At 37.2% G+C, this 16277-nt stretch overlaps 1 protein-coding gene across 1 annotated transcript; it reads right to left on the bottom strand.

Annotated features, from left to right (window-relative positions):
• Positions 1–9984: 9984 nt before the first annotated feature.
• On the bottom strand, positions 9985–14229 carry LOC114701015 (histone-lysine N-methyltransferase SUV39H2-like). Its single transcript, XM_028880914.2, has 2 exons — positions 14208–14229; positions 9985–12123 (listed from the first exon to the last, which is right to left on the bottom strand). Exons 1-2 carry the CDS (start codon positions 14227–14229, stop codon positions 11018–11020), a joined length of 1128 nt encoding a protein of 375 aa, XP_028736747.1. The 3' UTR covers positions 9985–11017.
• Between the last annotated feature and the right edge of the window lie 2048 nt (positions 14230–16277).

Raw genomic sequence — 16277 nt, 5'->3', positions numbered from 1 at the left:
AAAGAATAAAAACAAGATACAGATATCCCTTAGGAATTCAATTGGCTTCTCCAGGTTTCAGGGCTGCCAACCACTCTATACCAAGACCAAACTCCAGGTAAAATCAATGATAATCATGGGCTGTTTCAACAGAAACAGAATTCTCATTTCATAGTCATTAGCAAAAATCAGGTCAACATATGTATATAAAATGAAAGGCAAAAGATAATGAATGAACTGCTGTGGGTTTTTTTTGGGGGGGGAAACTATCAAAAGCTCTCTGTGTTAGTGTACATTTCAAAAGTATTATTAGAATACCAGCATTACTAAGCTATATTTGATTGGTTGATACAATTCATCATTGAAGTGTATTTTATTATGTCTTTCCTGTTATCATTTGTAACAGTTATCATAATAAAAGTCAAGAGATAGTTGAAAAAGCTATTTCAGATGACTGATCTTGGCCAAGCATCAAGTTGCTACAGTTTGTCGGTTCCAGAAACAGAATACTATCCTTTATCATGTACAATATAAAGAAGAAATTTTACCCATCCACCCTTCTGAAACTTGGTGCTGAGTTTCTTAAAATAATTACAGTGAAGCACTTTTTGATGTGAGTCTTGAGGACTTCTTGCTTCAATTTTGACATAACATGAAAGCTGCTCCCCTACTTACAAGTAAGAACTGTACAAAAGTGTAAATATAAAGCCACATAAAGTGGCTTCAGTATAAATATGTGCCAACAAATATGGAAATCTGAGTATATTTAAAGAGAAACAGACCCAAGAGAGAAAATAGGGAAATAAACTAGCAGAAACTCTTCTATGTTGATGAACTAAAAGGAGAGAGCAGGTTTAATGTAGCCTAACATACAAAGGAAACCTCTACTGGATAAATGAGAAGCTCCAAGTTTGTCCTCAAACATTTATGGACTCTACATCTTGGAATATATTTCAGGGTGAAGACCGAAGAAAGAGTTTTTAATGAGGGAAAAGTTATATTACTGAAAAAAAATTTGAAAAAATGCATCCCTGGAACACAGGACTACTAAAAGATTCTGATTTAACCATATAATAGAATTCTTCTCTTTCCCCACATGTTGTCACCATACAACTGGTGTTTAGATAATTCTCTAGATTATAACTGAAGGAGATGAAAAATGTATAATCTTAATAAAGAAGCATATTCAGAGATGCCAGATCTTAAAATGCAAGAATGGAAATGACAAAAGATAAATTTGAAGTCTGGAAACTATTAAAGATTAAAATATTAAGCACAGCTTAATTTCCGGATAGGAGAACATAAATATTTATCACAAACCTGACTTTCAACTAAAAATTATGTGGCATTTTAAAAGACAGTAAAGTAAGATTCAAATATTGCACAGATAATGTAATTGGGAGGCAAGAAGTTTAAAATACACATGATGAATATATTATGTACTTATAAGAACAAAGTAAACATCATGCAAAAACAGCGAACACAGCTAAGTTTCTAGCACCCACATTAGGCATCTCACAATCAGCTGTAAGTACAGCCCCAGGGGATCTATTACCTCTGGCCTCTGAAGGAATCTTCCCTCACACATGCAGATACCTATACTAAAAAACACAAATATACACAAGTAAAAATATTAAAACAAATATGTTTTAAAGAAATAAATCAGCTGGGCGGTGATGGTGCACGCCTTTAATTCCAGCATTTGGGAGGCAGAGGCAGGCGGATCTCTGTGAGTTCGAGGCCAGCCTGGGCTACCAAGTGAGTTCCAGGAAAGGCTCAAAGCTACACAGAGAAACCCTGTCTCGAAAAAAAAAAAAAAAAAAAAAAAAAACAAAAAGAAAGAAATCAATGTAATAGAAATGAAGATTGTCTTTCACGGGCTCCTTGATAAATTCTACATGACTGAGAAAAAAATTGGTAGCATAGACTTTAAGTCAATATTAACTTCTCAAACTGAAATATAAAGGGAAAAAAGGATGAAATAAACATAATATGGGATCCAAAGATGGGGAATTATCAATAAGTTTAAGACACATGTTTGAGATAATAGAATGAGAAGTATAGATAGAGAAACCAGTCAAAGTAAGGAAGGACAAATCTTTCCATAATTGATGACTCAAACAAACCCTCATGTTCAGGAGCTCAAAAAACACCATGATGGAAATTTTGAACGACACCTAAGCATGAAACATTAATACTGCATCAAAACAAATAAAACTGGCCATTACTGAGGAAAGAACAAATAGAAGCCATCATTCCTATTGAAAAACACAGAAGAAAACCAACATTTTTATAAATATGTATATAAGTTGGAAGAGAGTATAATTAAATATTTGAAGTGTTGGAACAAGAGAAAATATATCAAAGTAAAATTTATTCATATAATAAAATTAACCTTCAAAAGCACACCTAGAAAATACAAGTAAATTTATTACAAACAAAAATTACTAAGAAACAATGCTACAAAAGTTTTTCTAGACAGAAGAAGAAAAAGGTCAAAAATTGAATCTACATAAAGACAGGGCAGCAGCTGAGGAATAAAAAACATAAAATATATGTTATATTTGTTTTTTAATATTGATCTAAAAGATAATTATTTGTTTAAAACAATATAATAGTAATTATTGTACTATACTAGACATAGCCCAGTTAATAACAGAATACCATAGTATATGGGGAAAAGTAACTGAAAAAATTTTATGTAGAATGATGTCGTGTCTTTTGAAAGTGGTTTATAATAAACCCAAGAGCAACTTCTCAAAAATCTTAAAAAAGGTACAAGTGATGAACTAATTGAAGCAATGCCATCGAATAATTCAGTTTTCACTAAAGACAACAAAAGCCATAAATACTCCCTGCTCATGCCAGAATTAATGTTGCAAAAATATATTACAGATTTGATGTAACCCTCATCAAAAATCTCAATGGCTTCTTTACAGAACTAGAAAAAAATAATTCCAAAACTTATAAGGAAGCACAAAAGATCCAAAATAGTCAAAGTAATATTTAGCAGAAAGAGCAATGCTGGGAGTATCATAATATCTGATAACAAATTATATTGTAGAGCCACAGTAATAATGGTGGGACAAACCACACCTTGACAGGGTCTGCTTAGATGAGCATTCCTTGGCCCTTTAAGCTTTGATTTGTCTTCAGCACCCCAAAGATAGTTTTGAGTGTTCACTGGATCTCTTTCTCCCTCTCCCCAATGTGCCCACATTGAATAAATCTCCTTTTCCTGCTTTCTACAATATATTTGGCTCTTTTACTGGCTTATTTGGGACAGGTAGGTGGACCTAACTTGGGACACAGGATGCAATCCCCGACTTCAGAAATATTGACACAGAAGTAGATATGCAGACCCTGGAAGAGAATGAAGGATGCAAAAAATGAACCCACAGAGCTGCAGCCACCTAAGGGTTTTGCAAGGGTGGAAAAACACATTAGAGAAAGGATAGACTCTTTATGAAACAACCCCAGGAAAACTAGATTCCAACATGTGAAAAAAAATAAAGTTAGTTTATTAACTCTCACCTTGCATAAAAATCAACCTAAACTGGATGAAAGACTTTGATAAAAAGATATGAAACTTTGAAACTCCTGGAAGAAAATATAGGTAAAATACTTCAACATATAGACATAGTCAAGGAATTTCTGAAAAGCCTCCAATATCACAGGAAATAACCTTCTGTGTTGTTTTCTTTTCCAGCATTATGATACACTATCATGACCAAAGACAACTTATAGAAAGACGAGTTTATTTTTGCTTACAGCTCTAAAGGAGGAGTCCACAATGGTAGAAAAGACATAGCAGCAAGGGGCCAGGACAGTAAGCTGACAGTGAATTTCCAACCACAGGCATGAAGCAGAGAGGGTGAACTGAAAGTGGAGCAATACCATAAACACTTAACACCCACCTCCAGGAACATATTTCCTCCAACAAGTCTCCACATCCTAAAATCTTCTTAACCTATCCCAATACAGCCATCAGCTAGAAACAAATGTTCAAGTACATGAGCCTATGGGGACATTTCTCATTCAAACCTCAGCACCCCCAAACTGACAAATGGCATTACATGAAATAAAAAATTATCTGCATACAAAGGATACAATCATCAGAATAAAGACACTGCCTACTGAAAGTCGAAAAAATTTCCAATATATGTCAGAAAGAAATTAATATCCAGGAATTTATAAAGAATTAAAAATAATACTTAAACAATAAAAATCATACAGTCAATAAGTGTGCATCTGAACTCAATACAGAATTTTCAAAAGAAATACATAAGGCCAATAAATACTTGAAAAACTATTTAACAACCTTAACCATCACAGAAATGCAAATTAAAACTTATTTGAGACTCCACTTCATTCCAAGCAAAATAGCTAGCATCAAGAAGATAAATGTAAAACAATCTTGTGAGAATGTGGGTAAAAGAAACTTATTCATTGCTGATAGCGATATTGTGCAAGTGTGAAAATCAGTATGGAAATTTCTCAAAAAAAGCTAAAAATAGAACTGCCCTATCAGCCAGACAGACCACTTTTGAGTGTATACCTAAAAGACTCTAAGTTAATATATTACAGAAATACTTGCACATCCGTGTTTATTGCTGCACTGTTCAAAATAGTCAGGAAATGAGCAGTTTAGATATATATGAAGAGATGAATAAAAAAGAAAACATTTCTCCTCCCTTCTAGGTGCACATACTTGAACCCTGAAATCCAGTATTAATAGTTAATTACAAATGATTTCTCCCAGATGCAGCTGATGCTAAATGCCCATCTACATGAGACAGAATTCAATATGTCTCTTCTCAAAATAATAACAAATAACAAAAATAATGCAAAGCAAAATTAACAAAATCAATTATGACAAATTCAAATAATTTGTATATTAATTTTTTTTTTGTTTTTGTTTTTTCAAAACAGGGTTTCTCTTGTGTAGCTTTGCGCCTTTCCTGGAACTCACTTGGTAGCCCAGGCTGGCCTTGAACTCACAGAGATCCACCTGGCTCTGCCTCCCGAGTGCTGGGATTAAAGGCATGCGCCACCACCGCCTGGCTTGTATATTAATTTTTATGAGTACATTTTAAAAATATTATAGGTTATGAGAACAACATTATATAACAAATATTAAATTGCAACATATATGTATATAATATTCTACCAATTAATAGGGAAGAGACAAACTGATGAAATTAAGAATTATAACATATCTATAAGGAAGGAAAATCAAATGGCTAATAAAATTGAAAAGATGCTCAAGTGATGAACGACAATAAAGCAAGAAACTGTTTTGCATCCATCTGTCTTAGTTACTTTTCTGTTGCTATGAAGCAACATGACAATGGCAACTTATAAAAGAAAGCATTTAATGAGGTTTTGTTTACAGTTTCAGAAGATGAGTCCATAACCATCATGGCAAGGAGCATGACAGCAGGCAGGCAAGCATGGTGATGGAACAATAGCTGAGAGATTATATCTTATCTGCAAGTTGAAGGCAAAGAAGAAAAGAAAAAGAGAGAGAGAGGTAGACCCACAGCACAGGGAGGAAGGGAGGGAAGAAGGGAGAACAAACTGGAAATGGCTTTTGAAAACTCAGTCTACCCCAGTATCACACTTCCTCCAAGTGTAGAACCCCTAATCCTTCCAAATCAGTTCCGCCAACTAGGGACCAAGCATTCAAATATATGAACCTATAGGAGCTATTTTCCATAAAGCCACCACAGCATCAATGATATTAACATAGTATTTAACGAAATCTAGCATTAGTGAAAATGGAATGAAATGATTGTTTTGGTGAAATAAAAAGTAATACCAATCTTTATAGAGTAGTTGACAACATCCAACAAAAGTACAAGTGTAGACATGTGATTATAGCAATGCTCCCTCAAGTATAGACACAATTCCAAGAATCCTTTGAGAAGATGATAAAGACATTTTGGTTTTCACAACTGTTGAAGGTGCTACTGACCTGTAAGTGTAGAGGCTAGGGATGATGCCAAATATGATTTGATATACAGGCCAGCATCCAAATAATGATCTGTCCCTAAATGGCAACAGCTTAATCCACAGCATTGATTGATAAATAAAATGCTGATTGGCCAGTAGCCAGGCAGGAAGTATAGGTGGGACAAAGAGAGAGAAGAAGTCTGGGAAGTGAAAGGCTGGAAAGAGGAGACACCATCCAAGAGCAACATGTAAAGGCAGCAGGTAAAGCCACGAAAAACATGGCAACACATAGATGAACAGAAATGGGCTGAGTTAAGTGTAAGAGCTAGACAGTGGTAGGCCTGAGCTAACGGCCCAGCAGTTTAATTAATATGTTTCTGAGTGATTATTTTTTTTTAATGTGGTGGGGGGGGAGTCCATGGTGCTGGGCAGGACTGAGAAACTCTCCAACTACAACTGAACTTGATGTAAGGAGGTTGGAATGTGGCAAGTTCACAGTTAAATGATCTTGGCACACCTTTAGTGCTCTTAATAACTATTTACTGGTCATCTCCATGCATTACCTAATGTTCCTGTGACCATTAGGTAAAACCTTCTAAATGTATGAACATACTCATAGTTTTCAACCAACACAAAATCTATGAATGTCTTCAGACTTCTGAGGCTTAGAGCAGTTTTCCCTGCTTGCTGCACCCTCCTACCTGATGTATGAACCAATGTATTTAAAAGTGTCTTGATTTATAACTTTCTTTGTTCCTTTACTATAAAAACTTCACCAAACTGTTGGCTCTTTGGGACATGGTATTTGAGGCAACCTGACTGTATGTTCATGGGCTATGGTCACTTATATTTGACTCCAGAATAAGTCATCTCTTACTCCTTTGAGATGAGACTTGTGCATTTGTGTTGATAAGAAAAGATTTATCATTATTGAGGAAGTCTTTTTCATGGGGGCCTAATGTGGAGACCAGGGACTGCAGCTGATAACATTGCAAGATGAAGTTGAAGTTTGCTAAAAGACTGGTTCTCCAATTTTTTTAACCTCACAAACAGTAACTCTGAGATAATATGTTAATGAGCATGCGATACTAAATACATACAATTTTATTTCTCTTATCTTTTTGGTTGTGAGCCTAGCCTTCAGTGGCTAAGCCATCTTCCCAGAGCATTTTTTAAAAATTTTCTTTCATATAATATCCCTACCACAGTTTCTCCTCTCTCCATTCCTCCCAGTCCTTCCACATACTTTCTCCCCCAGATCCACTCCTGCTCTGTTTCCCTTCTGAAAAGAAGAGGCCTCCCAGGGTTATCAACCAAACAAGGCATAATAAGATACAGTAAGGACTAAGCACAAACCCTCATATCAAGGCTGGGCGAGGCAACTCAGTAGGAGGGAAAGGGTCCCAAGAGCAGATAAAAGATGCAGAGATACTCTGTACTCCCACTGTTAGGAGTCCCACAAACACACCAAGCTAACAACCATAATATATACTCAAAGGATCTAGTGCACACCCATGTTGGCTCCGTGATTGTGTTTTAATCTCTGTGAGCCCCTATAAACCCTGCTTGGTTGATTCTATAGGCTATGTTCTCTTGATGTCCTTGAACATTCTGGCTTCTACAATTCCTTCTTTCCCTTGTCTGCTGGGTTCCCCAAGCTCCAAGAGGAGGGACCTGATGGAGATCTCCAATTTGGACTCTCTCTGTCTAATGTTTGGCTGTGGGCCTCTTCATCTGCTCCCATCAGCTGCTGAAGGAAGCCTCTCTGATGAGGACAATTTTGTTTCTCAACTATGCCAATAAAACTAAGGGAAAAACAAAATAAAAGACAAAACCTCAATATGAAAGTATTGGAGAACATCATAAATAATAAATTATAAAGAAAAATTTTAAAAATCTTATGTGAATCTCAAAACAAGAAAATATGTACTGCTTGCTTGTCAAGACTCATACTTTTTATATTAGAACATTTTCTGAACTAGATGGAGCTCACCACAGTTCAGTAGGTTCTGGTACACTTTTATTCACATTATGAAATCATTGTTTATATAAATTTGTCTTTGGCCATGTTTATAAGCACATGATGTTGTCATTTTAGTTCTACAAAAAAAAAGTTAATGGTCATTCCAGGCAGAAGCATAAATGTTTTAATGAGTAAAGAATAACAAAATATTTTCTAGCCTTGTATTACCTAGAATTTGAGAAACCCAAGCAATAATTGCCTCACTATCCATAATTCATTTTTCTTCAATACAGAAAGCAGATTATGCTGTTTGGGTGATTACAGTCCTGATAGCCAAATGAAAATTAATTCAAACTTTACAATGACTAAAGCCTTTCTCTACAGAGTTTTTTCAGTTCTGTGAATCAAGCAATTTGGCATTTAAGCAGAATCTAAATGAGCCCTTAAATATGGGTTTCTCTTGTAAATGAAACAAAATCATAAAGGCAGAGTGGAGACAGCAAAGATGTAAGGCTTACTGGCACAGGATGATTCTCCAAATTCACAGTTGTCTATAACTAGTCAGAGTTATTTATGGAAATTCTCACAGAATGGTTGGAGCATAGGTTGAGACAACACTGACTTATTTTAGACTGTTCTGTCATGAGGAAGGGGTGACAGGGATGGGAGCTGATAGAGTAATGTTGAGAGCAAACAATACATTATATACATATATGAATTTTCAAATTTAATCACTTAAAAGCAAATTCTTCAATCCTATGTGGGACACAGCTCGGTTTTAACTTCCCCCTCATACAATACCTACCTCCCTTGAGTGATCTGTCTACAGTTAGATTTCTAAAGTTAATCTTCCTTCAAGACTAAAGGATGCAAAGGAAAAGTGTCTACACTACAGGGTAAGCTTCAAGCCATCTTTGCTGCCTATCTGGTACTGACTTTGTCCCAGATGAATCTTTATCTCAAGTCTCAGTTAGACCCAATGATCATCACTAGATGTCTGCTTTATGATTTATGTCTTAGTCATGTACCTTGATAGCCTGATTGGTTCCTAAAAAGTGGGTTTCTCCCCCTACCCTAAGAGAAACACAGGTGTTCTCTACCCCCAGAAGACACTGAAGTACTCATATCTGGTTGGCTTTTACCTCTCAGATCTCAGCACTATAGGCTCCTTCTAAAGAAACCTCCATGGGCAGTTTGGATTCCTTCAAATTTTTTCATGACCAGAAGTTTGAAAAGCTTTACGCAGTTTTTTTTTTATTAAATTATTCATCCATCAAGTTATTCTGTCATCTAGAAATTATTTTGTGCATTCACCAATTCATTCATCAAACATTCAAATAACATCTAAATCCCATGATTTTTTTTTGCAATACAGGTGAATATGAAGTTATGTGAGTCCAAGAAGATTTTAGGAAAATGACAGTTATATTCTTAAAGATTCTCAAGGATGAGAACAAGAGAAATTGATTTAAAGAGAGATAATGAAATCTATTTTAAATATGAAGTATTTAAGCAGCCTCTAGACACTTGTTACAGAAAGTATATCAGTATACCAGCAGTGCTGGGATCAACTGATATTGTTTGAAATGTGAAAACCCACATGAAAGGTAACGAGGAAGAATAGACAGACAAAGGACAGGTGACAGGACAGTACTGTCTTTTCCTTGGGGAAAGATTCTGCAGAGGGTGTCTCTATAAGAATCAGAACTCACTCACCATAAGCTTACAAGCTAGGGAAGTTGTAGGGTTGAAAGGAAGGGAACAGAAAGGCTTAGAAAGATTTCCACTTTTGGCTTCCAGTTGGCCATTGTAGAGGTAACTTGTGGTGATATTTTATTTGTGCTCTAACAAATAAAGCTTGCCTGGGGATCAAAGAAAAAAGCCAGCCACTATATTAAACATAGAGGACAGGCAATGGTAGCACACACATTTAATCCTAGCATTTGGGAGGCAGAGATTCATCCAGATTTCTGTGAGTTCAAGGTTACACCGGGAACAAAGCCAGCCATGGTGGCACATGCTTTTTTTTTTTTTAATTAATTCTTTATTGGGTTTTACTACACAGGGAAAAATCCCATCTTCCCATCTAATCCCCATAGGTTAATAAAAGTTCAATCAGACGTAACTTTGGCCAAACTTAGTTTTATCTTATCTAAAAAATCTTGTATAAAACAAGTATCTGTTCAAATATAGGTTACTTTTCAAGGACATGCAGAAATTGCGAAAATAATTTAATTTAGTAGAAAGGAAATGTGAAAACTGCCGGGCAGTGACATTAACATGATGTGAATCACACTGCCACTGGGGACAGGTGCTCCCTGGGATCTTGCTCTTCGGTTTTGATGAGGTACTCTGTGGACCTCGTTCATGCTGTGGCTCACTTTGTACTCATGTACCCTGCCTGGCACTCTGACAGGTCCTCTTAGTCACACTATTATGTCCTTTCGAAGAAGCATAATGGCCAGTCACTATGGACGTCTAGAGAAGGTGATTAGAGATTTTTCTTGAACAGGATTAAAAAATCTTTTAAGAATTTCAGGTTCAGACATACAATCTTTGTAATGGTATCTATTGCTTCAAAATGAGATCAAGCTGAAAGAAAATCTTTCATATTTACTTTTATACCTGAAATATATCATTAAGATGCCAATATTTTAATGTAAAAGTAGAAAATATAGTAAAAAAATTCAGTGTTGCTTCTTTGTCTCAAATACAAGATCAGTGAGTATTAAGCAGGAACAATATAGTAAAACAAAATAAAATTTGTGCATTTGCCTAAACTGAATTATCTGAGTCATGGTAAAAGGTTTCATAACATCCACTCTCTCACTGCTTTTCAAACACTAAAGGGGACACTTGTCTATTCAGATTTCTTAACTAAGTATATGGTGATTTGTGAATAGTTCACTTTCCATATTTAGTATGTAACCACCAAATATATTCTGTTTATGTGCTCCTGCAGTCCTTTTTAGAAGCAACAGTAATGTACTTTGTAAATACCTTGAGACACAAGTTGTACATTAATATACATAAAATCTTGATAATAGAAAGGCATCCCAAATACTTTTTCAGTTCTTAGAACAAAACAAAACACATTCATGATCTCCATTTCCTGAAGTTTCAGTTGAGGTAACCACTGCAAGTCTCAGCCCCACATTTACATTCAGTTCTGACCCTTTTCTTGGCAGGGCTGTGGTCAACAGAATCTGAAGATAATTCTCCAGTCAGCTCTTCTCCAGCTTTTATGGTTCTCGTGGAAAACAGTGCTATCCTAGGAAGCCAAGTATCAAGATTATCGATGAAAACGCTAAACACCTGAAGATTGGGGTCACAACTGTGATTCACAAAATGAGACACATTTCCATATCGAGCTGCATCCACTGTGAATTCATCAGATTCATAGTCCAGATCAAAAAGGTATGTAATTCCTTGGTTGTCATATAACCGTCCACGCTTTTCAGCCTCTTCACTTGTGATTACCTCTCCAACATATTCCATGACAAAACTCATTTTTTTAATCTTCACAAGGGTTTTTACACCCCAGCCACAACCATTGCTAGTTCTAAAGATGCACAGTGAATATTGTGTGCCTTTTTGTACAATCCTATTGGGACAATCAGGTCCACATAGGCACCTTGAGTTGCATTCGTAGATGGGAGTCCCAGGTTTGATTTTAATTTGTTGCTTTTTATTATAAGCCAAAACAACTCCAGCTTCAACAGGAAAACACTTTTCAAAGAAGCAGTTTGTACATGAACATCCAAAGGTAGCTTCATTGTTTAAAATGATTCCTGGAGCTAGCCTGTATTCATTAATATAGTAGAAGTCTGAAGGCGGGCCCTCCAAGTCAACGGTATTTTCAACAAATATCATGGCTTTGTGGTTCTTTCTTCTGTTGAGGTAATCTTGCCATCTCCGCAGAGCTATTCTTTGCTTGGCTTTATTTACAATGTACTCAGCGACAGCAGGTGGCAAGGGCTTGCTACTGTTTTTTGGAGTGACTGCCTTGCCTTTCTTTACCCGAGATAAGTAACTACTCTTGTCACTGGAGAACTGCTGCAGCAGCTGTGGACACTCGAGGTTTCTCAAGGGCTCCCAAGTATTTGTAGACTCCGGCCATCCTTTCCATTTTACAAGATAATATTCCACACCCTCTCTCGGCCTCGGCTCCGGCCGCCGCCATCTTGCGGAGCTTTCATTCAAACTGGCGCGGTCAGCCGGAATAGCTCAGCTGGCCAGACGTCCCGCCCCGGCCCGCGAGGCGGCACATGCTTTTAACCCCAGCACTAGCTAACCAGAGAGGTCTGAAGGTCTGTACAGATAGACATGAAGTGATAGAACTGGGCAGAAAGAGGAAGTGATGTAGCTGGGTGGAGACAGGAAGTAAGATTGCAGGGCACAGAAAGGTATATAGGCATGAGTATAAAGGAAGTAGCTCTCTTGGGTTGAGGATTTCCTAGCCATAAAAAATTTGTGGCTGTGGCTTGTTCTGTTCCTCTGATCTCACAGCTTTCACCTCAATATCTGGCTCTGTTTTTTTTTAATTAATAAGACCATTTAGCAATTCATGTTACAGTAACTAATGTGAGGTGACCCATAAACATATTTCCTGCTAGCCATTACTTGGGATCCACAGAACAAGGAAGGCAATCATCTAGACACATAAATTAATTGAATTGTATAAATTATAGAGATTAAATAACTTTAGCCACAGTTTAACCAAATGGAGGCTTCGTAGAAAATAGCATGGCCCTGGCAGACATCAAGCCTCCTTTAACCCAAATTAATTAAAATATGCATTTCAACTTCATCTGCAGGTGATTCTTAGCCACTTGGAAGTTTAAGAGGCACTATTTCTTAAGAGTGTTTATATTACAGTGCTCAATAAACATAACACTCTTAAACTAAAGATAAGGAAATATAAGTTATTGGTAATGGAATCTTATAAAAGTCAGATAAGACAAATAATCTGTGAGGGAAGAAAAACCCAAAGGTTGTTTTCTATTTGTCCTTGAATCTTCTTTTCTTAAGGAAAAGGGAAGTTAGCAGAACATCCTGAGGTTAAGAATGATGAAGAAAAGTAGCATCGCATATGATGAAGGGATAAACATGAATTCTGTCGGAAATCAAAATCAGTTTCAGAAACAGAACCAACAACACAATGTACAAGATATGAAAATGATAGGCTGGAGTTGCCATAGTTTGTATTTTCAATGTACTCCAGAACCATATTCCATTGATGAGTATGTGTAGAAATGATGGGGACTCGGAGGCTTCTGGATGTTGAGTGTGTACCCCAAGGGTCCTTCTCTCTTTTGACTTTCCACTGTGAGGTGAATGGGTTTTCTCTGTCCCAGTGTGTGGTGCTGCCTCACCAGTCTAAATGTGATGAATCTAACTAATTATGAATTGGGAGATCTGAAACAATGAGTCAAAATAACTTTTTTCCCTTCATAGGTTCATTAGTTACTGGCATTTGCTACATTACTGCAAAGCTGGCTGTAAGAAAACTGTTTTGTGTTGGATAGTTTATATTTTATGTTAGAGTATTATGATCAACTATAACCCCACCCAAAGAACGCCTATATAGCAGGAATCTTAGAGTCTTATTAATAAAATCAAACCTGAGGCCAGTTATTGGGGTGAACACTGGAAGATCAGAGAGCCAGAACAAGCCACAGCTACCTCACCTCACCGGATCCTCAGCTGGTCTTGCTTCCTCAGACTGGAGGCCTCTGAGTCCTCATCCAGAATGGGTCTCAGCTGAATTGCTGCTCAAAAGCCTGAATGCTTAACCAGGCCAAGTGCCTAACCAGCCAAATGCTTCTAGTTTCTGGTCCTCATGCCTTGTATACCTTTCTTCTTTCTACCAGCACTCCCTGGGATTAAAGGCTTGCTTTCTGGGATTAAAGGTGTGATGAGTCATCATGCCTATCTGTATCCTTGAACACATGGATTTCTGCCTCTGGAATGCTAGGATTAAAGGCGTGTGCAACCACTGTCTATCCTTTATGTTTAATATTGTGGCTGCTCTGTCTTTGACCCCAGATAAGTTTATTAGCATGCACAATATTTGGGGGAATACAATACCACACACCTATTTTTCAAAGCCAGCACAAATGAGTAGGACCTGACCAAAGGGCTTAGATTTTATTGCATATTTCACTTACTTCGTTTTTTCAGATGCACTTCAAATGTTTTTTTAAAAATCTTTATTTTTATAAATGAAATATATATATACATATATATATTATTTGCTAAGAATTTCATACGTGCATGCATGCATGCAATGTATTTTGATCATACTCACCTGTTTCCCTTCCCAGATCCATCCCTATTTCCTACCTACACAAATTTATGGATTCCTTTTTTTTTTTTTTTTTTTTTTGGTTTTTTGAGACAGGGTTTCTCTGTGTAGCTTTGCGCCTTTCCTGGAACTCACTTGGTAGCCCAGGCTGGCCTCAAACTCACAGAGATCCGCCTGGCTCTGCCTCCCGAGTGCTGGGATTAAAGGCGTGCGCCACCACCGCCCGGCTATGGATTCCTTTTTATTCCTCTTTTTTTTAACCCATCATGTCCAACTTTTGTTGGCCAAGTACTCTTGGACATGAGAAGACTTCCTGGAGCCTATTCAAGCTACCAGAGTCAGATCCTTAAAGAAAAATGACTCTTCCTCTTCCAGAAGCTATTAATTGCCAAGAGATCCTCAGCTAGTGATGAGGTTTTACCAGGGATTGAGCTTGCATAGGTACTGTACATGCTCTCATAGCTGCTGTGAGTTCATATGTGCACTTTGGATTAAAAAAAACAGTTTTATTGTAGTTGTCCACCAAATATGGTTCTTATAATCTTTATTCCCCATTTCCATGACAATCTCTGAGTTGGCAGGAAGAGTATAATGTAGATGTCACTGTTGTGTCTGAGTACTCCACAATCTCCTACTTTCTGCATGTTGACCAGTTGTAGGTCTCTGTGTTAATCACCATCTACTTCAAGCAAAAGCTTCCCTGATGAGATTTGAGAGATGCACTAATCTATGGATACACTTTTAAGTCCTTAGGAGTCAGTTTAATACTATGTCCATTTAGCAGAATAAGTTAATGAGTTCTCGCCTAGGGTCTATGACCTCTCTTGCCCTGATGTTGTCCACGATAATGGTACAAGGTATAAATTACATCTTGTAGCCGGGCGGTGGTGGCGCAAGCCTTTAATCCCAGCACTCGGGAGGCAGTGCCAGGCGGATCTCTGTGAGTTCGAGGCCAGCCTGGGCTACCAAGTGAGTCCCAGGAAAGGCGCAAAGCTACACAGAGAAACCCTGTCTCGAAAAACCAAAAAAAAAAAAAAAAAAAAAAAAAAAAAAATTACATCTTGTGAATCAGGCTTTATGTCAGATCTGAAAGTGTTTAGTTACTCCAATCACATTTGTGCTATTGCATCAAAGGGTGTATGTTGTGAATCCAGCTATTATGCTAGCTCTCAGAATTCACAGCTTGGTAAGATTGATGTTTACTTTTCTCCTCTGGTAGCATACATAGCAACTTAGGCATTGTGAAAGCTAGCTAGTAGAGATGAAACTTACATATCAATACCAGTTTGATTTCTCCATATTCTATGACTCAAGTATATGGTGTCTTCAGCAAAGGGTCTTACCATTAAGTTCAGGAGGGTAATGAAGAACCACAATAGCTTGTAACATTTGCAAGTTCTATGTGGCCACTAGCCAACAACTTCATAAAAGGTTACCAAGTCTTGGCATGGAGATTTTTATTTGTATATAACCCTCTAAGCCAGTTTGTGCTGCCCATATATTCATGTGGGGCCACCCACAGGAACATGGTGAACTAGGGGCTACACATTTAAAAAAAATTGATTCGATTGTAGATGTAACCAACCATCTTATTAAATAAGAAACACAGAACCAATGCAAAGAAGCCAAGAGATCAGAGCTAAGAGACTTACCTGTCTGCTGCAGCTAGCCTCTTCAGCCAAGAGAGACCTACTTCCTGAGTGTTTGTCTTTATATAGACTTTCTGTTCCACCTTCTCATTGGTTGTAAACCCAACCACATACTGCCTTGTCACTGCCTGTCTGTACAGACCTCCAGGTCTTCTATGGTTGGTATTGAGATTAAAGGTGTGTGTCTCCAATGCTGGCTGTATCCTTGAACACACAGAAATCTACCTAGCTCTGCCTACCAAGTGATGGGATTAAAGGTGTGAGCCATGAACACCCAGCTCTGCTATGGCTTGCTATTAGCTCTGACCCCCAGGCAACTTTATTTATTAACATATAAATAAAATCACATTTCAGTACAAATAAAATATCACCATATTTCCCCTTTTCTATTTTAATAAAAAGAAAAAAGGAAAAAGGTTATAAC

This window comes from Peromyscus leucopus, chromosome 14 (assembly GCF_004664715.2).
Source record: "Peromyscus leucopus breed LL Stock chromosome 14, UCI_PerLeu_2.1, whole genome shotgun sequence".
NCBI lineage: Eukaryota > Metazoa > Chordata > Mammalia > Rodentia > Cricetidae > Peromyscus > Peromyscus leucopus.
The sequence above is the reverse complement of the archived record's forward strand: the minus strand, read 5'-3'. Positions and strand labels throughout refer to the sequence as shown.

Excerpts from the sequence above, each read along its gene's own strand:
- LOC114701015 (XM_028880914.2), bottom strand. The coding sequence starts at position 14,229 with ATGGATCTGGGAAGGGAAACAG. Across the intron at positions 12,124-14,207 it reads GGATCTGGGAAGGGAAACAG|CTATTCCGGCTGACCGCGCC; the intron begins GTGAGTATGATC and ends TGGCCAGCTGAG.